Below are 27,309 nucleotides of genomic sequence, written 5' to 3'. Positions count from 1 at the left end.
AATACTTATGTTGTCTATAACAACTAAATCGTAACATGACAACATGCATAGGCTAACATTAGACAGATCACAAATAGAATCAGGATGATGAGCAATATAGTGTGGGAAGGTGTGGGGAAAGGTGTGAAGTGGGGGAAGGTGAATGACTTTGTCAGCAAATGTGGGCTGATGTCACAGTCATCTTCTGCTGTCCTATATAGGTTGTTATCATTAAGTGTCAAAATAGGCTCTGCCAAATCCATGCAAACTTTTTTGGAAAGCTGACTACCTACCTACAATTACATTACCATATTTAATCAGTGACAAATGAGGCAAAATCAACTGGAAGTTTATGCAGCCATACATATGCCTTACGCAACAAGCCAGTCTGCTAGTTGAGAGAGCCATCCACTCGGCTAGCTCGCATGTTTCTTTCCATGTCATGTTGGTAGATAGATAGTTACAGATAGGCCTACTGCAAACCCTTAATTTTAGCTGGTTTAGGCAGCTAGGAGTGGTGCATCTCTCTGCTATTTGACAGACACATTCTGTGAGAGAATGTGTGATGATGGTATAAGAGTAGATAGGAGTTGGTCCCATTGCTTGGTCCTCATTCAAATAATATTTATACCATTTTTACTCTTCATCTCTGTAATTCCTGAGCTGCTATAATAAACTTGATTTTGCCAATCTATCTGATAAGGCAAGCTGATGAGGCACACAGCTCTTATCATCTTGTCATGGCTTTCAGCAGCACTTCACACCTTGTGTCTGCTGCGGCAGCGGCATTGAGGTCGACTACCACTGCGATGGAACCTATTAACCACTGGCCCACTGTAGATTGTATATTTAGGAATGCTCTTTTAATAATTCAAATACCCCCAAAAACATACTAGACCTCTACTCCTTGCTAAAGGAATCTGAGACACTGTACGAACTGTGTTCTGCAGTCTTGAAAGTCCCCAAAATATGAAGGGCGGCTTACAACCGCCAGATTTCCTCCCATTTCTAATAAAGACTACTGAGTACTGCTGTGAGAAGCAGATAGATGTGCCGTGTGTGTGGCCAAACAATGAGAGCTATTCTTCCTGTTTAATTTGCGGCTCTCTGCCAGTCATAGCACAAATGGAAAAAGGTGATAGGTGTGCGGCAGCTGCAAAATGTCTGAATTGTAGGGTGTTTTGAGATTAGACGCATTTCTTTATCTGATTCTTGAGGATCAAATGGTTTAATATCAAGTTGTCTTCATGGGGACCAAGCAATGTGACCAACTCAATATCCTTATCGACTCTCATATCGTTTGTTGTAGTCATCACGCATTCTCTCATAGGACCTATGTGCAGGTAGCAACCAACATGCGACAGCACAGAGGATTTTTGTAGTCATTCAACATGAATGAAGTGTGAGTCGGCTTTAAAAATGCAACCTATGGATTGAAGAATACAGTGAGGAATTGTCATGCGAGAAATGAGTATGGATTTTGTGTTTCAGTGGGATTGAGACTGGATAGAAAAGTAGCCTAAATAGAACATGAGAAGATGGCTGTGACTTTTTTTTTTCTCTATTACGTTTAATTCCCCCTTCACTTTCCCCCACCCATTTGTTAACAATGGCCAGGGTGCAAAGTCTCTTAACAACCTGCTTCAGGTTTTCATCCCCTATTTGGGTGGGGTGAAGCGGAGAGGTTGTCAATGGCATTATGATAAAAAAAAAATATACAAAACCAGATTAAAATACATTATTGTATTTGTTCCATGTTTTAATAAATGTGTCCTTTTCCAAATTGAAACAACAACTCATAAGCTAGCCTTCATGTATGTCATGCAGGCTGCCTATTGTTAGAATGAAAACAAAACATGAATTACAATAATACAAATTACATTACAATATACAGTTAATATCAGCTCATAAATTGGGCAAGTGAAATATGAGGTACTTTCACAACAAGACTATCCATTGTAATTGCTCAACGATGCCCCTGGTGGTTGTTTTGCAGAGGTGAAATACCTAAATAAAATGTGAGACTTGCATGTTAAGATTACAGCCCATAACAGAGATAATGCATTCTCCCTCTGTTTTGAGAACTAGATCTCACTGCAAACAATTTCTCTCTGTCTTTTTTTCATTTCTTGAGGTTAATACTGGTAACCTTGTAAGGGGACATGAGACAAAAGATTAAATATTATAAAAAGATACATTATATTGTCTAAACAATACTTGCCAAGATAATTGTTTGAATGATTGATTGTGTTTCCTGTTTTACAGGAAGTGCTGGGACACCTGTCATCTTTAATGAGAATGGGGATGCTCCAGGACGCTACGACATCTTCCAGTACCAGATCAACAACAGGTCAACAGCAGAGTACAAGGTCATTGGCCATTGGACGGACCAGCTACATCTGAATGTAAGGACTAGTGGAACTTAATTACTTCCCTAGATATTATGTTCCAGCTTTGTCTGTTAAATGTTACTGGATGGAAGTCTGGTATCTCATCAATCGAATTTAAATCCAATGACACAGAGATCATTATTTCTGAGAATGCCATTCAGAATGCCAAACTGTCAGATACTGGTAACTAATTTGCTTATTATTAAAAGAGAAGATTATTCAGAGACATTGAAAATAAGCTAATGATAATGATAAAGATGAGATAGGGGTTGATGGTGATGACAATTATGATGTTGATGATGATGATCATAAACATAAGATAAGAATTATCATAAAAATTGCTCTTTATCTTCTCTCAGTCAATGCCTGTATTCAAGATTAATTCAGTGAGCTATCCCTCCCCTCTCAGATGGATGCCATGCAGTGGACAAGCGGGGAACCCACCGTGCCCGCTTCTGTGTGCAGCCTGGCCTGCAGGACGGGTGAGAGGAAGAAGGTGGTGAAGGGTGTGCCATGCTGCTGGCACTGCGAGCGTTGTGAGGGCTACCACTTCCAGGCCAGTGAGTTCATTTGCGAGCTGTGCCCATACGAGCAACGCCCCGACCAGAACCGGACCGGCTGCCAACCCATCCCCATCATCAAGCTGGAATGGCACTCTCCATGGGCGGTGATGCCCGTCTTCATCTCCGTCCTTGGCATCCTGGTCACCACATTCGTCATCGTCACCTTTGTGCGCCATCACGACACACCCATTGTACGAGCCTCAGGCAGGGAGATGAGCTACGTTTTGCTGACAGGCATCTTCCTGTGCTATGCCATCACCTTCCCCATGATCGCTGCCCCAGACGTCGCTGTCTGCTCTTTGCGACGCATCTTCCTGGGCCTAGGCATGTGCTTCAGCTACGCGGCACTGCTGACCAAAACCAACCGCATTCACCGCATCTTTGAACAGGGCAAGAAGGCAGTGACAGCACCCCGCTTCATCTCTCCGGCCTCCCAGCTGGTCATCACCTTCAGCCTGATCTCGGCGCAGCTGCTGGGTGTGTTTGTGTGGTTCGCCACCGACCCGCCGCACACCGTGGTGGACTATGGTGAGCAGCGCACCCAAGACCCCAGGAATGCCCGCGGGGTGCTCAAATGCGACATCTCAGACCTTTCACTCATTTGCTCGCTGGGCTACAGCATCCTCTTGATGGTCACATGCACTATTTATGCCATCAAGACGCGGGGAGTGCCAGAGACATTCAACGAGGCCAAGCCTATTGGATTTACTATGTACACTACCTGCATCATTTGGTTAGCTTTTATACCAATCTTCTTTGGGACGGCGCAGTCGGCAGAAAGGGTAAGTGTATTATTTGCACCTACATTGCATCATTGTATATGCACATGGCTGTACTGTACTATACAGTAGGTCAGTGTTTAAAAGGTTCTTGGTTGAGCGACAGTATCGCAGAGGTACTGCGACAGTCAACTGACTTTTTTCACACATTTTATTTGAGGTATTTCATCTCAGCATTACAACCACCAGGGGGGGTCATTTTGAGCAATTCTAATGGATGGGCTTGTTGTGTAGCGCATATCAGCATCTTCCCTTGCCCAATTTGTGAGCTGATATTAATTGTATATTTCAATTTAATTTGTATTATTGTAATTATTTATTTTTTCATTCTGAATTAACAATAATGGCAGCGTAAGGCCTAGCCTATGGGTTGTTGTTTCAATTTGGAAAAAGACAAATTATAAATTACATTATATTGGAGAAAATTATGTCCTTGGATAAACCTTCATTTATTTGTGTCTTCATGGACACTTGATACAATTATGTCAGACATGAAATATATATGGCAGTGTTTTCTGTACCACTGAATTGGGCGGGCAGAAAATTGAAATTGTATATTAATTAACTCATAGTGAAAAATGCCAAGAGCGCAGTGTGTGTCATGAATTTTCTGCTCAGGCCATCAAGTTCACATTGAACATATTTCACTTGATTGAAATGAGAGCTTTCATGAATAAATCAAAAAAAGTTTACATGCCATGTGCACTGACAAGAATACATCTGAGAAGGGCATCAAGGGATAATGAGAGCTAGCAGGTAGGGATAGAGTGAGGGACAGCAAAGGATGGTAGGCTATAGCAGACCAGCTCATGAACGGCAGGTTGAAGAGAGGAAATTGTTTAAAAAGGCTGTCAAGGTATTTTAATGGGGACCAACTCGTATTTACAACAAAAAAAATCCTCTCGACTCATAGTGTTTGTTGTAGTCATCACACATTTTTTCTACCAAAGCTCTCATGGGCAGCGACAGCACTGCTTGAGAAACGGTGGAAATGTTTTAGTGGTATTTTGAAATGAATAGTGCAAAACTTGCTTTCATATTGTTACCTATGGATTACAGAATGAAGTGAGACATTTTCATCGAGACAGTAGTCAGGGTTTTGAATTTCAGATGGATTTTATAGGACAATTGCCTATGCTCTATGACAGCCTTTACTCTGAATATGGTGTGACAGAGACAGGTATAGGTCTATGTATTCCATTGTGCACACATTAAGTCTATCAAATGTGTGACTGAAGATTCACAATAACAGCTCAAAGAGGAACAAGTTGTTATGAAGGCCTACTGTAGGGGTGTCCGCTGTATCTTTAGTGGTAATGTACAGTAACTTTGGGTCCCTTCAAGGATCTAGATTGCAGGACATGGCTGTGAACCCCCCTCAAAGAACTTTATTAGGTTGTAAGGTTCCCTGATCCTCCCTGATATATTCCCTGGTATAGGCTAACAATAATGAAATATAGCCTATTTGGAGGGAGCATTGTAATAAGAATGATTACCCTCCCCCATCAATGTTCATCAGCCACAGTTTTGACTCAAGTCTGTGAATACAGACACGCCAAAACTGAGATTTGTTTAGCTCCGATCTCTGTTGTAATGATGAGGTCTGTTTGCTACAGTTGCCATAGAGAACAACTATCACCAGTAGGCTGTAATGTAATTTAATCTTGTTTTGCCATTGTTAAGACATGGGTGAGAAAAGGTGAAGGGGGAATATCTCAGTTTTGCGCACTTTGCAAGATGCACAGACATCTTTGTCACAGACATCTTCTCATGTCCAGAGGGGTGAATGTGTTGTGTGTCACATGGTATACCTGACAATCTGAACTTTCAGACAATTCAACACTCTAATGAATATACAAGACAGTGGGCGGCAATGACCCCCCATCAGTGGTCAGTGGAACAATGGTGAACAGCTCCAGCAGTGCAATTCCATGGTAACAGAATGACCTGGGGACTCGATTTGTCACTTTTAAATGTATGCCAAACAAAAACCCTTGATAGCAATGTTTAACAAACAATACACCTCTATGCACAATGACTACTTTGAACAATAACAACAGAAAAAAAAAAAAAAAAAAACATTTCCTTTAACAACTGTGCAGCTTCAATGTTTGGTAACAGAATCTCCCTGAGTTTTTTATGTAACCAAGATACGCCAAAACTCTGCTCCAAATTAAGATTCAAATATGTCTGCAGAAAGAGTGTGTGTTAACTATCATATGATACCTTAAGTTTGAAAATATCAGAGTAAGGCAATGACCCAAAACATACTGCCATAGCAACTATGGAGTTTTTCAGGGCCAAAAAGTTCTTGACTGGCCAAGTCACTTTTCACATTTAAATCCAATTTAACATTTTTAGCATTTTATTTATAAGATTTTCGGCAAAAAATACCTCAAAACAAACAACAACAGAGCATCACTAGAGAAGGTACCCACTTCATATCCCAAAAATATAGACTCTTTGCTTTCATTTGACACCCGGCCTGAATTAATTCTCAGAAGTTCAAGACAACCCATATATAATTTTGGATGAACAAACACTGATGCCATTGCATAAAGGTGCATAGCGAGAGGGCACAGTAGTGTCCAATGTTATCAACAAATCCTTGTCATTATTGCTTCACTTTATGTTGTGCTTGTTTGCACTTTTTATCAAGTGGTATTGGCCACATGCCTCATACAAGTACTTTATAATGTATGTAGTACAGAACACCCAAGGGTTTAAGCTGTGATCCAAATACTTACTCAGAGATACAGTAAATTATTGGCTATGAGGCAGAAGGTGGGGTTGGGTTCATATCTCATAGCATAGTTTAAAACGAATTGTTTACTCATGAGTAGGTGTGAGATTCAGAGAACATCTGTAATCTTACCTATTTGTTCAGGTGTGAGGTTGCCTTGTAATCTGAGTTTGCACCAGGCTTCTGTATAGTAATGTGAGGGACTAGTACTGGGTGACAGTTGGAACTTTGCTCATGGGCCAGCTCTGGTAAGTTCCTGTAGTTTTTGGAAATCTTTGGTCTGAGTGTGGATTACCAGTGCTGCATGAGTGTTGGCATTTTGCTCATGGGACAGCTCTGAAATGTGATATCTGGCCCTGATGCCTTCCTGTCGTTACTGTGCCACTTTTTGTCTCAATGTGGAGGACCAGTACTGGGTGACAGTTGGAACTTTGTTTATGATACTGATACTGTATGTGGTGTATGGCTCTAATAAGTTCCCATTGTTACTAGGCCAGTGTTGGTTTGAATGTTGGGGACCAGTACTGGATGAGCATTGTCAGTATGTATAATAAGAGTAGACGAAATATGTTACTGTCGTTGCTTGGTCATCTTTTGGATTTGCAAAGAAATGCTCAACAAAGTAAGCTTGCCATTCTTCGTGCACATTAAAGCCTGGGCCATACAGTTCAGATCTTGTCAGTTGGGCTAAGAATATAGAACTACGGAAGCATACAGAAGTGATACAATCTGAGATTCATAACTGAAAGCTGCAGTTTTTTTGTCAGTTGTGTGCAGACTTTAGCAGTTTTACAGCTTGCCACAGTCAAATTTAGCAGAAGCAGTCAAGAGGATAGACTTCCAGAAATGGTCTGTGTTTAGAAATAAATGGTCTGACTGTAGCACACTGACAGACTCAGCAAAATCAAATAAAATGAAACATACAGATCATTTGAAGAAATCTGGACTCGTCTAATCTGGTTTTTATGAATCTGTCAGTGTGGCCAGGTAATAAAAAAAGACCAAATCTGAATTAAACTGACAAAATAATTCAGTTATGAATATTCTATTTGTTCTATATTCTCAGATTTGGTCAGGTTGTGAGTGACCTCCCTGGTTTAAGCGATCCCAGAATTCTAAGTTTCAAAGCAAACTGACAAGATCTGAGCCAATTAACTTGAGATAGGCCTAAATCTAGATTTCATTAGACAAATCATCTGTGTTCCAAGACTCCATATGTAATGGGACAGTGAAGCATTTTTTTCTTCTTTTGGCTCTGAAATCAAAACATCTATAATGTTAAAGTAGAGACTCTCAGCTTTTATTTGATGGTATTTGTGTACATATCGGTTTCACCATTCAGAAATTACAACACTTTTTATGCATAGTCCCCCTATTTCAGGGTACGCAAAATTAATGGGACAATTGGCTTGACAGGTGTTTCTGGTAAGTCAGGTGTGTTCCGTCACATCATTTGTGTAGGCATAAGAGCATTGCATTTGCCTTTGGAGTATGCTATTGGAGTCTGTCAACGTGAGGACTAAAGCAGTGTCAATGAAAGTCAAGGAAGACATTATTAGGCTGAAATATCAGATTTCTTTTTATCAGAAACAATGGAGCAATGGATCACAGACTTCAGGTAGTTATTGCATGCAAAAGATTGTCGACCAAGTACTAAACCTGAATGCTTAATTTGGACATCTGATTACTCCATTACTTACGCAGGGTACACTATTTATTTCTGAACAAATTGGATAAGCAAACAAACTGGTAACACATCAGCTTTCTCTGACTTCCAATAAACTCTCCAAACACTTGACAGATCCTCCATTTATAGGAGACACCCAATTAGACTCAGGTGTGGCCGGTGAAGACAACACACTTGATACCCATCCACTCATTAAGGCTGGATGTAAGCTATGGCCTCAATGTAATTTGATGGGAGTTCTTTGGCAGGAGGCCGAAGGCTAGGCTGCTTATGCAACAGTTTAGATTGCTTCAGTTAAATTGTAGTTAACCTGACTAGAATGGATTTTGTTAAAGTTTTTGATCTGCCCTGAACTAAAATAAATACCCAGCACAGCCTAGATATGACCTGTATTTTATGTGGTGAGTGTGTTGTGTGTTGAGTCTCTGTATTGTTTCGCTACTGCCCTCCTTTGTGCTCAAACTGTTTGCCTTCCCTGAAAGGAAACGTTTGTGATATTTAATGTTATAATCAGATGGATCCTTATTTGGAAAGAAGCCTTTGGGGTAGAAGAAATGTATGCTGCATTCATCACATGTCTGAACTAGGAAACTCTGATATTTTCAACTTATTGTAGAAAGATGATACCTGAGTTTCCCACTTGGAGAGTATCCAGCATTATCCATCATTTTTTATTATTTTAAACAAACAACTACTGCTAACATCAGCTAATTTTAGACCCCGCTCACAAAGAAATGTGCTTGGGGCATTCAACCAAGTTTTAAATTGCACAACCGAATCTACTCAAATTGCATCAAATTAAATACTTGGTGATTTTTTTCTAACCCTAACCCTAACCCACAAATGTGAAACTTGGTCAGTATTTCCATAGCACCTTTTTTTATTAGCAGTGGCTACAATTATCTGAATTTAGCATTGGCTATTTAAACAAACCTAAATAGTTATGTTTCTCCTGGCCTAAAGATTATTTTCAGACGAAGGAAATATTTGATTATTATGAACAAGCCTTCTTTAATTGGGTATCTTTTAAAAACCCAATTGAAATCTTGACACATCACACGTGGAATAAAGGAACAGAACTATAGTTACTATACAAATTTGAAATTTCAGACAATGCAACCGTGATCTGGTTATCATACAAAAGGCTGGATCTCAGCACACTCAACAGAACATCTATAAGGGGGCCCGATCTGGTTGGAGTACAGTTGTCAGATCTGGACCACAATTTGAGTAGAACAGGGCCATCTGCCATAACTAAGCCAGGCTGTTTCCACAAATAGGCCAAGCCTGGGCTAGAATGTTTCTTCCCTGAGCCAGAAATGGACCAGCTCCAGTGGCCGTACCTTAGCCCAATCATCACCATGAAAAGGCCACATCTTGGTAGATGTGGATGTTGCCCAGTAACCATTTGGAATGATGGTCCAGAACTGGACCAAGTCTGATTTCCTTAACTAAGTCAGGCCTTTGCCACAAAAAACTTCTGGCCCGGGGAACAAAGTTGTTAGTGGTGTGGGGTAGCCCAGGTACAACTTTGTTGTGGATGTGGCCCAGGTCCAAACCACACTCAGACCAAAGATGGCCGAGTAGCTACAGGAATGTATCAGGTCTGAATTTCTCATACCAGAGCTGGCCCACATATATTCTTAATAATACTGTTACTATATTCTTCTTAATAGCACTCAGCCATATGTGCCACCACAAGATCAAATCTGGCCCACAATTGCCTGCTGACTGGGGCATTGTGGGCAATTTCTCACTTTGATGGCAGAAGTGGTAGATAGTGAACAAAGTCTACAGTGGGTGGCATGTTTCCCCCCCCCCCTTTTATGTCAGACAATTATAAGCCCAAGAGTTCACTGGCTACTTGACTTAATTGAGTTCAGCTCAAGCTGGGAAGGCTGGGGCTTTGGTTGTCCCAGGGCTCATACTTCAAAATCTGGAGGGTGCTGTGACTCATCATTAAAACAACCTCATCATTAGAGTTGATCCCTGTTGTTAGAAGATATCAGCATCATGAAACTTGGACAACTGTCTTGTTTTTACATTACTGTTTTGTGGTACTCACAGACCATGATGTTTGTTTGATAAACGGAGGAAAGAGCTCCAATATGTTTTTAGAATACCCAAGTCAATACATGTGGTCAGGAGCATCATATTTATATTTGTTCAACTTCAACACTGCTTACTCCTTACCTACCACTTTTTCGACTTGCTGCTTGCTTGCAAATCATCGTCTCTGCCCTCCCTTCTATGTCATAATGCACATTGCACATCCAACTTTCTCTCACTCGCTCCTCTTGCATGTAAATCCACCTGTCTGCCTCTTTGTGCAACTGTGCAACTGTAAAGTTGGGTAACAGAATGACACTAAAAATTCCCTGGGTTTTTTATGTAACCATGTTTCCCCAAAACTATCTGCTCCAAGGGATGGGGTATAAGCTATCATATCATACCTTGAAAATATCTCTCTTGGTTGTTGAGCTACAGTATGTGAAGTGGAATTACATCCAGTAACAGAATGACTGCATGGGTCCCTTACAGAAATCCATAATTTCTGCATTTAAATGTAGTTTTGTGCCTGAAGATGTAGCTAAAATAGGGAGGCAAATGTATACAATAGACATTCTCATTAAGGTAATAATGTACTGTTTTATAAACTTATAATTACAATTAAGGGAAATGTATAGAAAGTCACAAAACACAAGCAGCATAAACCTGCCTTTGAAATTGTTCATTTAATGTGATCAAAGACATTTTTTTTCTTTCGTTTTTCTTCATTATACCACAATAAATAGCCTAACTTTGGCACCAAATATTTTGACAACATAGAAGTACAGTAGGCCTATGTCATGTACAGACACACACAGAGCACTCAATCAGCTCCTAGATTGCTTAGAGAGCCTCTGCAAAAAACATTATTTATTGACTGCAACTGGTGTGGGAAGGATCCTAATAATCTATCTTAGGGACACCACACCATGTGTGTCAGTGCAATCCTTAATGATGAAGACAAATCCCTTGCTGTCCTTTTTGCAGAAGTGTACAACATGTATGTCATCATTCTTAATGGAAGTTACTAGCGCTCTACTGTGTAAGTGTGTGATTTGCTAGCTTTGCTTCCTCCACTGTTATCAACAACAATTAAGTCTCCATCTATTGAAGCATGATGAGGATGTAGATGCGGTGCATGGTGGAGATGTTGATGTAGTGGTTTCTAACTACAGCATGATTTTCCACTGCTTTTCGGCTGTCCCTTTTGGAAGTTCCATGTAGAACCCTCTGTGAAAAACCAAAAGGGTTCCTTAAAGGGTTCTCCCACTGAGACAGCAGAAGAACCCTTTTAGGTTCCGTACAACCTGTACAATAAGTGAATGTTCCATTACTGATTTGATTTGGTCATTCTGTTACCAAATCGGTAAGTTTTGATAACTTATTAAATCATAAACTAAATCAATATCAGTTAAAACACTAGTATTTGGAAGGTCTACATATACTTCTTACTTGTGTTACATGAACATTAATGAGGTTTGATGTTTTTCTAAACACCTTTAAATACTTTTTTTTCTGGTAGATTTTTCTTAGATGCTTTTCTAAGGCTTTTTTATGTTTGACCAGAAGTCAATGCCTTTGCTTATTCCTATTCTTATGATGGAAGGTGGTTGAGAAATGTATTTCTTACTTCATTTCCCCAAAATATAGACTCTTAGCTTTCATTTTAGACCCAATTTTATATACTAAATGTATATACTCAAAATGAACAATAACACTTCCCCATTGGCATTTTAGAAAGACCTACATTGTATTAACATTGTTTTTTGGTTGTATTGTTGTATATCAGTCAGGATGGAAAATGGTATGGTGCAGCAATGTCTAAATCCAAACATTGTATAAACTTATGGAAAAGAATGTTGATTCACTGACTTGTGCGAGACGATGAGAGACGATGGATAATAACTGTGGAACAATGTTACACAGCAGAATGTGATAACGCCATCATACCATGGCAACTTGGTTTATGGTTGTCATTTGATGGTCATCATCCAACATTGCTACATTGTACATCATAGGTTGAAAATGAAAGTTTTCTTAACATTGGCAGTCGACGGTCGGCATCATACCATCTTACAATTGAAAATCAGCATTTCATGGCAATCACCCAACATTGTGACAAAGTTGCATGTGAACTGTAAAGGAAAGTTTTCTACAGTACATGTCATTATTTGACAGTCATGATCCAATGTAACAAGGTTGGCCGTTGATTCCTAACTAAAGGGAAGAAATAAAATGTCATTACATGAATATAACTTGAATGCTGTAGTTAACATTGACATAAGCTATATTTGTAATTTCTCCATGCACTATGATTGAATACATTGTTCTTTATGACACAGTTTGAAACCACAACCAAAAAAACCTTTTTGAAGTGGTTTGTACCTTGCAGTGAAGCTTCTGTAGTTTGGCTGGTGATATTCTGTGGATGGTGTCTCTGACACATCCACTCCTACCTCCTGGAGTGTGTTCCTGATCTGTGGGACAGTTGTTTTGGGGTTTTTCTTAATTATGGTTTCATTCTTTGCTCATCCACTGTAGAAGTCTGCTTTGGCCTCCCAGCCAGTTTGCGATTGCTGAGGTCACCAGTGCTTTTTTGTCTTCTTTTTAATTATGTTCCAAACTGTCAATTTTTGGCTATGTTTCAGATTTTTTAGCCTAATAAAGGCTTCCTTGACCTTAATTGACATCACTTTGGTCCTCATGTTGACAGACACCAATAGCAAACTCCAAAGGCAAATGCAAAACTTCTAATCGACACATTGACAGCTCTCTTATGCCTGCACAGATGATGTGAACACCTGAGGTGGTGTCAGTTGAGCAGTCTTATGGCCTACGGGTAGAAGCTGTACCATTTGCCAGATGGAGAGAACAGGGCATGGCTGGGGTGGCTATGGTTCCTGATTGTCTTGCCATCCTCTTGCACCTCCCGGAATAGATGTCCTGCACGGCTGGGAGCTCACGACCTGTGATGAACTGATCCGTTTTCACCACCCTCTGCAGAACCTTGCGGTCGAGGGCGGTACAGCTGCCGTACCAGGCGGTGATACAGCCAGACAGGATACTCTTTTTGGTGCACCTGTTGAAGTTTGTGAGGATCTGGGGGGCCCTACTTTTCCCAGTGGGCCACCCTGGTATGTGCCGGGCCGGGGAAGAAGTGTGTGGCAGTTAATGGTGCCCATGGACTGGTGCCAACGGGTGCTACAGGCAGTTCACGGCTTGGTGGGGGCAGGTCACTACGGGGTGGCCAAGACCTTGAACAGGCTGTGCTAACAGTTTTACTGGGCCGGTTGCAGGAAAGACACTGGTCCATTTCCCACCACGGACAATGGGAACCGCTACGTCCTTGTGGCCATGGACTATTTTACGAAATGGTCAGGCATATGCGGTCCCCAACGCGAGATGTTTTGTCGGTTCGGTGCGCCCGAGGAACTACACAGGGGAATAATCAGGGGAGGAACTTCGAGGCGCAGGTATTCACTGAGGTGTACACTCAACACATTCAACAATGTCTGGCTGAGGCACACAATTTCGCCCGGCAGCACCAGGAACAGGTGAGGGCAAAGCAAAAGCAGGCGTATGACATTTGTGGTCAGGGCCGTACCTTCGCGGCCCTGATCAGAGAGAAGGTGTGAGTCTACAACCCAACTTGGAAGAGGGGAGTCTCATCAAAACTTACCAGTCAGTGGGTGGGGCCCTGTGAGGTGTTGGAGCAGCTTTCGGATGTTGTGCACAGTGTAGTTGTGTGTCTAGGGGCGGGTAGAGGTTTTTCATAAGGGACCGCTTGGCACCTTACCACCCCTTGGCTGATGGACCTGCAGACCAATCCAGTTCATCTGGCATGGTTTCACCAACACCCACAAGCCCTCCCAACCAAACGGATAGTGGGTAACAGGGACCCGCAACCCCGCGGGTTCGTAGGCGGCGGGGACGGCTTCCCCGTCGCTATAGGGACTTTGTTGTCGGCTGAGGACAGGTGACATGCTGGTGGGGACAGTGTAGCGACGGGGCTACACTGTTAGTATTGTGCCTTCCTGTTCCCAGCATGCATTGTGTTCAAACTTGGAGAGTTACGTTATTAAGTACTGAAACCATAGGTGACATTGTTGTTCGGTTTGATGACCCCAGTGTTAAATTTCATGTTAAGTAAGTCTTTGTCTCTCAGCTTGCTAGTCAATAAAGAGACTGAAAACTAATTTGCGTCTTACTTCACCAATCACCACAATATGTTCTCTTTCATTTCAAACCGTCTGTTCATAGAAAATAAAACTTCAACAAAATGGAGCTTAAATGATAGCTATGGATAGTAGCAATAACAATGTGGTTCGCATTTCAACAAGTTCAAGCATATGAGATCTGCAGTGAATCGAAGATAATTGCGCGCTTTCAAAAACTTTAGAAAGACCCACAAAATAAATTGATATGAGTGAAAGTAGCAAAACACCTTATATTTCTGATGGCATACACATATCATAGACCAGCTAGGACACTGAAGTCTATGAAGCCCTTTCAAGATGATGTGTTTTTCAAGTTTTGACATAGAGTTTAAGTAGAGTAGAATGAGTAGTCATCTGTAAAACTGCTATTTGGACTTTACATGCTTCTAGTCTAAATGTAAGTGGCACTTAGAGTAGACACAAAGGCTATACAGCAGAAAGTGGGCCATTACACGCTGGTAGTCAGGTGGAGGTAGCAGGTGGAGATTTGGGCTCAAATGATACAAGTGCATCACTATCCCAAATGTTCCTCTAAAGGGAGAAGACTGAATGGGAGAATCCTATTGATATTAACGGACAAGCTATTCAAATGAACATCTTTGCCCCATCTCAGGCCTTCTTTTGTCCATACGTACTTACAATTGGATTACTCCCAAGCCTCCTTCCCATTTCCCCCACTTTCATTCCAAACTGTGTGCTTAGGATGCAGTCATTCTCTTGTCTCTCTGGCGCTGTCACCACATCGCCAGGCGCTGGGGGTAAATGTCACTGAGCTTCATGGCCCAGATTCCTGGCTGACCTAGAAGCAAGAGTTATCGGTTTTTGGTTCTTGCCTTTTGAAGCCCCACACTATCACTCTTTTTATAGATCTAAGGAGGTTGCTGAACTAGTTCAAACTAGTAGGGCTCGTCACCAGTTTTGAGTTGCCCCAACTGGAGACCCACTAGAAAACGACAAGTTTCAATTAAGATACCTGCGGGGACTTAATTTTTAGGATTTCAGGCAAAGATAATAACATTGATAGATTTCTTAGAAACATTTCTACTGGAATGGTTTTATGTTTGCCGGTTGACCTTGAAATGTGTGCATCAGTGAGTCTGTAATAAAAAAAAATGTTGTCCCAAAATAAATCATTCTAGATGTTGTTCCTCAGAGGCTCACTAAATGGTTTTATTCTTGTGTATGCTTTATGTATGTCTACCATACATTTTTATAATGATACCTTAATGTGTGATGTAATTGCTTCCACTGTAGAGATGTTTGGACTCAAGGGAGACTTGCCATCTGTTCCGAGTTCTTCTTCATTATTTAGGACCACTCTGTAGTAAATCTGTAGACATGGATGGGTAGATCTCCTTTGAGGATTCCCACTGTCAGCTTACCACTCAATGAGAGCACTATTAGTTGTGCTCAAGATTCTAAGGCTGTTGCCATGACTACTCAGGTGGTCTCAGAGCAGTGGTGTTTGGCATGTGGGTGTTTGTGTCAGCAGTTTTCGACCGGCGCTAAGGTAGTGTAACATGGCATGAGCTTGTATGGCCTGGTTGAGCCCAGCATGTGGGGGTGGGGGTGGGGGGTGTGGACATGTGGTTGGGGTTACCTTATGTGGTTGGAAGGTCCCACAATAATGTACTGTGAGTGATCATTTTATGGGAACACACTATGTACACGGTAAGTGGGCAGAGAGGATGTTTGGTTGGTTGAAATGCACCTTAACCAAAGACTTTGATTGTGAGTTTGATCCAAGTTCCATCCCAGACTTCTTTATGCATTGACTGTAAGTTATTTTAGATAAGATAACTTCAGCGAAATGTTAGAAAATGTATAGATGGCTTCAGTTTACAATGACATTGAAATGCACATTAAAAGCACAACCGTTGAACAAGAAATACCACCTTCAGCAATTATGTATCTGATATTAACTCTGTAACTACAGTGTATAGGAATGACACAAGTTGCTTTCTCATGGAACCACAAAGGATCCCTCGTTCCTCAAGCATCTCTTTGAAGCACTTGGGACTTACTGATTGGTCACTCTCCCTCTCTCTCCCCCTCCATCTGTTTCTGTCTCAGATGTACATCCAGACCGCCACATTGACCATCTCCCTCAGCCTGAGCGCCTGCGTCTCACTGGGGATGCTCTACATGCCCAAGGTCTACATCATCCTCTTCCACCCGGAGCAGAACGTGCCCAAGCGCAAGCGCAGCTTCAAGGTCATCGCCACCGCCGCCACCATGACCAGCAAGCTGTCCCATCTGGCCGCCGAGCGACCCAATGGAGAGGTGAAGACAGAACTCTGCGAGGGCATGGATGCCAACAGTGAGTGATTTTATTTGACTCTTGTATCTATCCAGGATAGTCTCACAGAGAGAGACCAGGTTTTATTAAAGTATGATCTGGTTGGGAGGACTTCCTTTTATTTGTAGGCTGAATCCTTTCTTGAGATCAGTATGAAAACTTTTATTTTGTTCATTGACATCAATGCATGATTAATCTCCAGTTAACTAAGTCCCAGTTACCAACACAGATCTAAAGAGAGGATTCAGCCATACGTTTGTATTGTTTTGGGGGGGGTTCAACATTCTAAATTTCATTTAGACTTGTATTTTGGCGTTTTGCTGAAAATGCTGAATCACCTTAACTGTAAATGTACACATAATTATCTATGTGCTTGTTGATAAGATAAATTAAGCTCTCATCTAAGTCATCTGGGAATAGAACAATTTATTGCTCGGATTAAGATTTCAAAGCCCTTTCTCAGTTCCGTCTGCACAGGTTTGAGATTTCATGCAGCAAGGTTATGTTTGTTTACCTGTCAAATTTGTGCTGACTGCACTTTTTTTCTCCCAATTTAAAACTTAATTTATTATTATTTTTACCAATGTAGAATTTCATAACATTTCTCAACACAAGCTTGTGAATGAAATCATGATTGATCTCACACACAAATTACAATGGTAGGCTTGAAAACAATATTCTAAATGTGTAATCAAGGCTAACTACTGAATTTTGATGGAAGGATTGTCAATGATGCTTCATGTACAGTAGACCACTGATCTAAATCTATGGTGTAAACTATTGTAGATAAGCAAACTATCAATCTCTCCCTTTTTTCTTTTTGTAGTGCCATCAACCAAAACAACTTATGTCAGCTACACTAACCATGCCATTTGAAGAGAGAAGCTCTGAAATGTGGATTACCGGGGCATTCCACATGCAGAATTGGAGGTATCAGATCCAGAGATGACCAGAACTTCCAACAAACAAGAGACATTGAGATTGCTCAGTGTCAAAACAAGAGGGTGGCAGATAAATAAATATGTCTGTGTTGGGCCTCCTGCAAGCAGACAAAACAAAGCTAATGGTCACTAAACAAACCATCCAAGACACAAAAAATAGGATGGTGATCAAAGAGGGGGAAAACAAATTTTAAAAGATTATTGTTGGGATCAACCATGTTAGTTGTTATTCTGATTGTACGTATTTTGTGGTTGTGAAGATTTCTAATTCTTGTCTCATGTCGTCTGACCTGCATTACGAGATGAGTTTGTCTCTGCATCGGCTAACACATTTTTAGCCTTGAGTTGTGAAATCTGTAAATGCCATGGTTTAAGCATGCCGATTTTTATACAAATACTTTATTTATAATAAAGGAATGTTTTGCAAATGGTTAGCATGGTTGGATGTGTATTTGAGGCTCAAGACTATAAGAAGGTAAAATGTCAGGATAGGATTTTTGTAATTACAAGATCATTGCTCTAAAATGTTTATTACCTCTTAATTGGGTGTATTATATTTTTAATTTTGTGGTTAATTTGACCTAAATTGGGCACTCACTGAAAAGAAACCATTCTGGCAAGTAGGCAAATAATGTACAATATTTATGAAGTGTCAAAGCAAAGTATGAAAAATATCTAAGCCTATGGTCTCAAAGGAAAACAAATAACACTGTTTCCCCAGAGACACACTGCAATGTCAAAAGTATGATTTCATGCAAGCATACTGCCACGTAAATCCTCCATTCAACAAGAAAAATGTTGTAACTGTTCAAGCAAGGTCAACAGGTTATTTTTAAAGCACAACAGCAAAGCAACCTGTCGAATTGTAATTGATGAAGAGAAGTTTGTGAACAGCTAGGATTTATAAATAGTTGGAAAGGTGTCCTTTTAATTAACAGGAGACCTTTTAATACTGTCATAATGTAGGTAATATTACAAGGGTATACATACCAAACTGATTTGCTGTAGCAGTTCCTATAATATAACAATATCTTGGAATGATGACCAGGTAAGAGAGAAGACAACATGAATCAGACAAAGATTCAGAGTGTGCATAGAATTGAATGGGAGGACCTTGGTGATGCTACAATGACAGGCGCTTGGAGACATTGCCTCCACCCCAGTAAATTGTGTGGGTAATACTGATTTAATTGGATTCTGCCACACCTTACAGTATAGCGGCAAAAGAAAATGAAAAAACACGCTGCACTGTACAGTATGTTCCTTTCTACAGAATGTGAAAACCAGTCAAGAAAATCAATATGCACCATGAAACAGGGGAGGCACGATCAATAAAGTGAAATGTCCTCAAGCATGTAATGAATATTTCAGCATTTTCCGACAAAGAAGAGAGGACAAGTAGAGCGTTTGAGTGATGAACCCCTTGGAAATGCTATGTTTCTTTCCCTAGTTGATTATCTCATTTCACGTAGTTGGAGAACACACGCTTCTCAGAAACAAATGAAAGTACATGAATCTCTCTTTTTTGTATATATCTTTTTCATATCTGTACCCACACATTCTTACTTGCATCCAACTTGGTAATTCATTTGTATTGTGCATAAATACTCTCATCGTTGGTCTTCTATTCTCAACCCATAACACTAGTAGATGGCAGCAACACCATATTAATTAAACAAGTCCACTTCTGCCCCACTTTCCTGTTCAGAGTTTCAATACTGTTGCACTACTATACCATGTCTCCAACATTGTACTAGGTCTACTGGGTATGTTGACCTTGGACACTCAATGTTCTTCAGCTCAACAGATACAATTTCTTATTTCAGATTTGTTGAAGTTTTGACCGACATTCAACAGGCAAACCATCCCAAGTGTGTCATCTCTGCTTGTTAAAATAGGCCTTGTGTATTGATCTTTTTAGGCGACTTTGCCGCACATGGGGAGACATAGAAAGATATAGCATGTGACACATATTCCACCTACAGTCCACTGTACCTACCACACTTGGGTTGAGTTACTTTAGGTGGGCTTGATTGAGTTTGCTCGGAGTAATGGAACCAAAACAATAAGTAAAAGAAAACAATACTATTTCGACTCAGGTCTTCTCCATTTTCAATTATGCTTTTTGTCTCCTAAAGTACTGCATCTGTCCAGGTTCTCCAGACAGCTGACGACGAGGAACAAGAACAAGATAGAGGAGGGCACTTTCAAGTATTTGGATTCATCCTCTCTCCTAAGGCACTTGAAAGTATTTGGATTCATCCTCTCTCCTGTCCCTCTCTTTACCTTCAGTGAGCTAGGGAGACAGGTAAATCCTGCACCATACACTTAATTGGCTCTTTGACAGACATACTGTAACTTTCTCTGCTCCTAAGCACTTGTTCCACATTCCTCTATGGGTGATCACTCAGCCAATTATCTATGGAGGGGCTTGCAACCATAGATACCTCTATATGCTTGCAACACTGTAACGAAGCGTTGTGTCTTTAGAGTGAATAGAGATAAATTGGTGTGTTCTGTGGCAGTCCAAAATGTGGCATATCATTTCCTGATGAATTCCATACATATGTGTGTAATATAGAACCTATTGTGAGGTGAGAGAACAATAATTGAACCTTGGAAAATGAGATCCTGGTAAAGTGACATCTAGCTAACTATCTCTGAGAATCTTAGCTCAAATATGAGTTCCACAAATGTATCTTACCTTGTTAAACCATCCCTCTCAAACAGATTACCATTGCTATTGTTTAAGTCTGTACCAGTCTTACTAATGGGACTCCAGTCCCCTGGTATGCCTCATTAGAAACAGCTGTTTTTTGACTTGTCAACCCTGATTGATTTTAGCACAGTGGAAGTTCATTTTTGACCTTCTGGCGATATACTGAGTTATCGATTTGTGGCGACTCCGGCCACTGTCCTGTGAAGCACAGCTCTTTCATTTCTGAGCCCAGAGAGAGGGGGGTAGGGAGGGGCAGTCGCGGTAAGGGCTGCAGTTTCTCTTTGAATTGCCAAGGAATCAATTGGCTGAGCGGCCATCAGGCCTGTTAAATCCCAGGTGGCCTCTTTGCTGCACCATGACTGATAGTGTGACGCTTGGCCAGAAAAAAGGTTGCCCGTCCTTGCATTTCAGTTATAACCCCAAACATTCCCCTCTCTAACTGGTACAAGGTCACTTAGCTAAAAGCCATGAATGTTTTCCCCTGGATGTGATTACATACTGTATCTACAATTACAGACGTTTTAAATGTCTGTTCATTCTCTGGGCCCCAATTTGCTTCTGCTAAAAAGGTGGCGGCAGCGCAAACACCATGTGCAAAGATCGTTTTGGTAATTTGGTGTCACTTATTGTTGCGTCTGCTCCAACCAGCACAAACTTGGCACCAATATAGGCTGAGCAGTAAATTGGAGTGTTCATATCACAAATTAGCCATTCCACGTTCAATTAACAATAGACGAAAATAGACATTTACTTCATCATAATGGACACAGCAGTGGACGGAAATCCCTCTTACCACCATCCTCTACAAATATGTGGAACTATTCTTGCATTACTAAATTAAGAAGGCTATATTCCCTAAAACATTGAATGACCAATATTGCATACATGAATCGTTCTCTGCGCCAATTACTACCTCAGAATAATGATATCATGCATATTGAAAAATATGCATACCTACTTTATGGTAAAATACACTCAGAGAGCCTTTACACACAAACTGAAAAGATATTGGGAGGGGAGAATAATATAGGTGACTGAAGAAGTCAGACAAAACCAAAGTGGCAGATAATTCTGGTTATTACTTTGGGTCGCGAGCGATACTGAATAATATTTATTTAGCTGATGCAAATGATAAATGCACTCTTGGCTTATTTCTGTCGGAGTAGTTAGATAATGTTATCATAGGCACTTCAACTCGTGGTTAAATTGGTTGCCTGCATATATGGTAATTTTATTTGTCAAAAATGAATGGTCCCCTGTGAGAATCCAGCAAGGCAATTGCCAAAAATATGGAGCTGGTCAGAAGAATAAACATGCCTATCCACTCCAAAATTTGCAGTGAAATTTTGATTGATGGGGACGACAGCACATCAACTCATTATTCAATTATTCCACCCACCCACCGCCTCTGCTCTAACTGAAACGTTGACAAACTAATTACCAACTTAGTGCCCATGTCAACTCAACTTTGTGGTTCACAGCGAGAGAGAGAGAGAGAGAGAGAGACTTGAAGCCTTTCAGGACAAAAGGCTATGCTGTACTGTTCACCTTGGGTCACAGTCACCAAAAAGAAAAATCTCTAAAATGGTTAACAGACAGCTATACCCATGATGGCTCAGAATTGCATTGGGGGGTTGGAAATTGATCTAAATGGGGTAGAACCTCAGGATGGCTCAGAGGCAAATTATATGATGCAGTGGTATTTTTCACAATCATGTCCTATTGTATGACTAACACTCTTGCAGTCTTATAACTGAGGAGGAGTGTATCCCCCCTCTGAGTACCCCTTCTTTGAGTATACCCTGGTCGAAGCCATAAGGACTGAACACCATTGCTTTTATTATTAATCATATTCTACTGTACCTTAAATTTATTAAATTTGCTGAAAATTCTAAAAACCTGTTTTCGCTTTGTCATTCTGGGGTATTGTGTGTGGATTGATGGCAAATTCTTTTAATTTAATCCATTTTAAATTGAGTCTATAACACAACAAAATGTGGAAAAAGTGAAGGGGTCTGAATACTTTCTGAAGGCACTGTACATTACAGCATATACATGTATGTGATATGTGCATTAATTTCTATTTCACAATCAAGATAAAAGAATATCCCTTCACTTTTTTATCTGAACCCAAAATGCTACATTTGAAATCACAGGCAACTCTATAAAGCAGATCAGATACTTGGTTTATGTCAACTGTCATTTTCTCACATGTTCCAAATTATAAAAAGAACAGTTTTGCCTGGAAGTGATGGCTCACCTATTTCAGCTCCACCACAAGTTGTCACCACCAGGTCACTGACTACTGTCACATTTGTTTGCACGTTATACTTGACATTTTCAGAGCATAACGCAGACTATTTAAAGATGTGTTGTTATTGTGTATGTGTACATTTTTCAAAATGTCACAACAAGTACATGTCACAAAAGCCAATCATTCCACTATTCCTTTCATGTTGACACACTAACTATAACCATCAATATGCATTGTGCAGGTTGGCCAACTTTCAATTGAAAACAAAGGTGGAAAAATTGCAGTATGAAATTCACTCACTTTGTACTATATACAGTATATGTGTGTAGTTCTGCTTCTGTATGAATGTTTATTATTAATGTAAACCAAATTAATCTAAAATATTCAGAAAGAAGCAGATAAAATAAATAAATCCAAATAAATAAATCCAAAGCTGTCATGCATCAAATAAGCACTACACGTTCCGGTAACTTGTGTCATACGTCTGAATAACTGTCACCAATTCCCAATTCATAAAAGGAGGGGTGCTACATCATTTGTGGGGGACAACATGTTTACTGTACACTTGTTTACCTTATGTCAAGGTGGGGATTATAATGCCGGTATAGAAAGTCAACACATTAATTCCCCCCCTCCCTCCCCTCCCCCGGTCTCTCTCATTCCAGAGGTCACATGCTTTATCCAGTTCCTTTTTAGGAATTCTTCAAACTCAGCACTGACCAGGCTCGGCCTATTGTCACTCACCAGTGTCACGACCTCCACTTCCATCTTGCCTGCAGTACCCCTCCTCTCCTGCTCTCGCTCTGTCACTCTCTCCCTGATGGTCAGAAGTGGAGTCAGGTGTGCAGGAGTCAGGTTACCAGCTGTCTGTCATCTTCCCATCATTAGCCCTGCCATAAAGACCTGGTCCAGACTTCACCACGCTGTCAGATCGTAGCTTCAGATTGTCTGTTAAGTCGCACTTTCAGCCTTTTTATATACTGTCCCACCAGTATTCTGATGTATTTATTAATACCTGTTTCCCTGTTCCTGCAGTACCCCAGCCTGACTCCTGCCTCTGACTCCAGTCTCCTGTTAGCTGTCCTGCCTGCCCTGTCTACCTGCCTGACCTGTCTACCTGTCCTGTCTACCTGCCTGCCTGCCCTGCCACCTTCCCTGCTTGCCATTCCACCCTGCTACTCCGTACTCCCTCATCCTCCCTCCTAGCACACCCTTGCCTCTACAATAAACACACCCATCTGGTTGGGTTTAACCATTATCTGCCTTTGTTCTCTCTGTTCTGCATTTGGGTTCACTAGCCTGACCATTACAACCAGAGCCTCTAAAGATGCTACGCAGCTTCTCTATAGTCAAAGATGAGGTTGTTGAGGTCATGGGATATGCCTAAATCCAATTAGAATGCATGTCAATGGCTATCAGGAACATTTTCTCATCAATGAGCCACACAAGTCTATATGCACTCTCATCCAAGGATGTAGGGGTGCAGCCACTGGTGTAGCCTGGTTTGTTTGACGTGTACCATTTTCTGACTGCTGCTTCTATGTTCGCATCGATGATCGGTTACCAGATGTAACTGCGGGCCAAGACTTAAAAAAAAAAAAAAAAAGTCTTTTTTTAATCCTTTATTTATACAGGGGAGATCTTACTGAGACCTGAGTTTCTTTTACAGAAGAGTCCTGCAACAACAAGGTACATGGGGATAAAATAAAAACCTACAGACAGACAAAATCATACAATATTTCAAGGAAAAACAAGCAGAGGGGAAAAAATGGAAATCTACAAAAGAATGAATGGAAAAAAGAGAAAAGAATAACAACAATCATATAATCCCTTAAAACATAAGCACAATTTAGATAAGAACAAACAATATGGATAACAGAAAAAAAGCAATAGATAAGAATCACTTTAGCTTTAGTGCCTCCTGAAGGCCATTCCAAGACAATGGGGCATGAACACTAAAAGCTGTTCTCCCAAAAACTATGGAAGCATAGGGAACCTCAAAAACTAGCCAGTCTGTAGTTAGTCAACCCTAACCCTCCAATTCAATTCAAGTTTCTGGAAGGTGCTTTATGACCTAAAATAAGCTAATGGCATGATCTTCGATTAGCCAGGGAAACCCACATTCTAGCATAGAGTACAATGATGAGTGGTATATCTGTTGCTGATTATAAACCGGAGTGTGCTGTGATATATACAGTAGCATCCAAGGATTTTAATGTGCTAGTGGGAGCATGCATGTATACAATATCGCCATAGTCAATTACAGGTAAAGTTGTCGCTTGACTATCCGTTTCCTATTTTTGTAAGGCTGGACCGAGTCTGATTCTTACTTTTTTTAATTTGATTTTCTATATGTAATTTAAAAGGAAGATCATCATCAATGTACAGTGTACTGCGTACGCAATGGGACAGAATGAAACATCAAACAATTACTATGAGGTTAAAATATAGATTCTCAGCTTTCATTTCAGGGTATTGTGATACATTTTAGTGTCACCATTCCGAAATTACAACACTTTTTATACAGTCCCTCTATTTCAGGGCACCAAAAGTAATGGGACAGATTCATATCATTTCCAAAATAAGCACTGATGTTTAGTGCTTAATTAGCATTTGGTCTAATAGTATTTGGTCCTCATGTTGACGGACACCAAAGGCAAACTCCAAAGGAAAACGTAAAGCCTAGAATCAAGTATGTGATGAAACACACCTGACTTACCAGAAACACCTGTCAAGGCAATTGTCCCATTACTTTTAGTGCCCTGACACCATTTCTGAATGGTGACACAAATATTTACCCAAATACCCTCAAATAAAAACTGTGAATCTCTACTCTAACCCTAACCCATTTTGATTTCAAACCCAAACTTTTGTAGTATAGAGCCAAATGAAGAAAACACTGTCCTATTACTTACGCAGGGCACTGTAGATGCCCAGGTATTTCTAACGAGGAGTACGCTCAATTGGGGCACCACCCAAAGTACGTACGCATAAGTCATCAGATGCATTTTTCTGTGATCTGGAAAATAACCTATACTTGTTTTTTGAAATGTACCAATTTCAATTTAACAAGGGCTTTCTGAAGAGCAGTAAATGCAGCCTGAAGCTCAGAATAATCCTGTTCAACTGTAGGGGCAACAGAATATACAACAGCATAATCAGCATACAAATGGAGGTTACAGTTTTGTACAGAAGACCCAATATTGTTTATTTAAATAGTAAAAAGAACTAGACCAAGAATCGAGCCTTGTGGGACACCCTTTATTATATCCAGAAAACCTGATTTAATCATCAAAAGATATAAATTGAGTTTGACCATATCGAAAGCCTTGGAGAGGTCTATGAATAAGGCAACACAATGATTTTTTTGGTCTATTTAACACATCATGTAAAACAAGTGTAGCAGCTGATACTGTACTATGTCCAGGTCTAAAGTCAGATTGATGCACATTTAAAATAGAATGGGAAGTTAAAAGTGTTTTTAACTGTGAGTTGGTAGTGATTGTAGTACTTTAGAAAGGCAGGATAGCTTTGATATTGGATGATAATTATCTAGGTCAGCAGGGTCACCATCCTTATGGAGAGGAAGCACATGGGCTGTCTTCCAAACCTTGGGGATAACACCTGAGCAAATAAAAAATATGAGTTAATGACTCCACAATCAGGGGAGTGGGAAGCTGTAACAGGAAAGAATCAAGCATATCATCCCCAGTGGATTCCTTAACATCAATTTTAAGCAACGCATCAAGAACATCACAAATAGACAATTGTTGAAACAAAAACAATGGTTCACTAGTAGTTGACTGAACTCCAAACCAGCCAGCAGGGACTTGGGAGAGGGAAGAACAATATTTTCAGCTGAACAACCATTTCTCTCAAACAACAAACCCACCGAGATAAAATGCCAAGTTTTAGGGCATTTTTAATGGCTAAAACCATGTCTGCAACTGGGTGTATTCCATTGCGGTCGATCCTGTACCCTGAGTACACCATCTGCGATGAACGCAGTAAGAGGTTGTCCATGGGGTGTTGGAAAATGCAGCCAGGAGGTCCTTGGTTTTTGGTAAAGGGTAGTTGTCTAGTTTTGACACTTGGTTTACTGTGTCTTTGTAGTCCCCACATATAATGGATTTGTCCTGTTTGATTACTGGCACAATGGGTGCTGCCCACTCTGAAAAGCTAACAGGCTCGATAATACCCAGAGTTTCTAACCTGGTCAGCTCAGTTTCCACTTTATCATTCAAAGCAAAGGGTAGGGGACTGGCTTTAAAATGCATTGGCTTTGCATCTGGCTCCACATTGATTTTTGCTGTGGCCCCCACAAGGATTCCCAGCCCTACCTCAAACACTGTTTTGTGGTGGGTAAGGAGTGATTAAAGTTCAAGTGGCTGTTCTGTCTCCAGTTTGAAAACAGCCCTCCAGTCCATCTTAATTACTTTAAGCCAGTTTCTCCCCAGTAAGTTCAGGCCCTCCCCCTGAACCACACACAATGGCTGTATCTCTTTTAAATTGTACACTTTCCAAACACTTTCACTTTGTATCCTGTGTATGTCCTCAAGTTGACTGGTTTGCTGTTATTTTCCTCCCAGCCTTTTTTATGTCCTCATTCACTAAGGTCACACATGCTCCAGTATCCACTTCCATGTCCAATAATGTCCATATTAACTCTCTATGGTTCCACTTCCTGTC

The 27,309-nt window shown here is 40.6% G+C and overlaps 1 protein-coding gene across 1 annotated transcript in view; it reads left to right on the top strand.

The window, feature by feature from the left end:
• Positions 1-17,582, top strand: part of grm8b (glutamate receptor, metabotropic 8b) — a gene marked incomplete at both ends in the record, with an annotated part of 151,231 nt that extends 133,649 nt beyond the window's left edge. The window contains 4 exons of the mRNA XM_083667148.1: positions 2,245-2,384; positions 2,779-3,714; positions 16,481-16,727; positions 17,533-17,582. Of these exons, the coding sequence (XP_083523274.1) occupies positions 2,245-2,384; positions 2,779-3,714; positions 16,481-16,727; positions 17,533-17,582 (1,373 nt within the window). The remainder of the gene's footprint in view (positions 1-2,244; positions 2,385-2,778; positions 3,715-16,480; positions 16,728-17,532) is intronic.
• Between the last annotated feature and the right edge of the window lie 9,727 nt (positions 17,583-27,309).

The sequence above is a fragment of the Argentina silus genome (assembly GCF_951799395.1).
Source record: "Argentina silus genome assembly, chromosome: 3".
Taxonomy (NCBI): Eukaryota; Metazoa; Chordata; class Actinopteri; order Argentiniformes; family Argentinidae; genus Argentina; species Argentina silus.
This window is presented reverse-complemented; position numbering and strand designations above follow the sequence as displayed.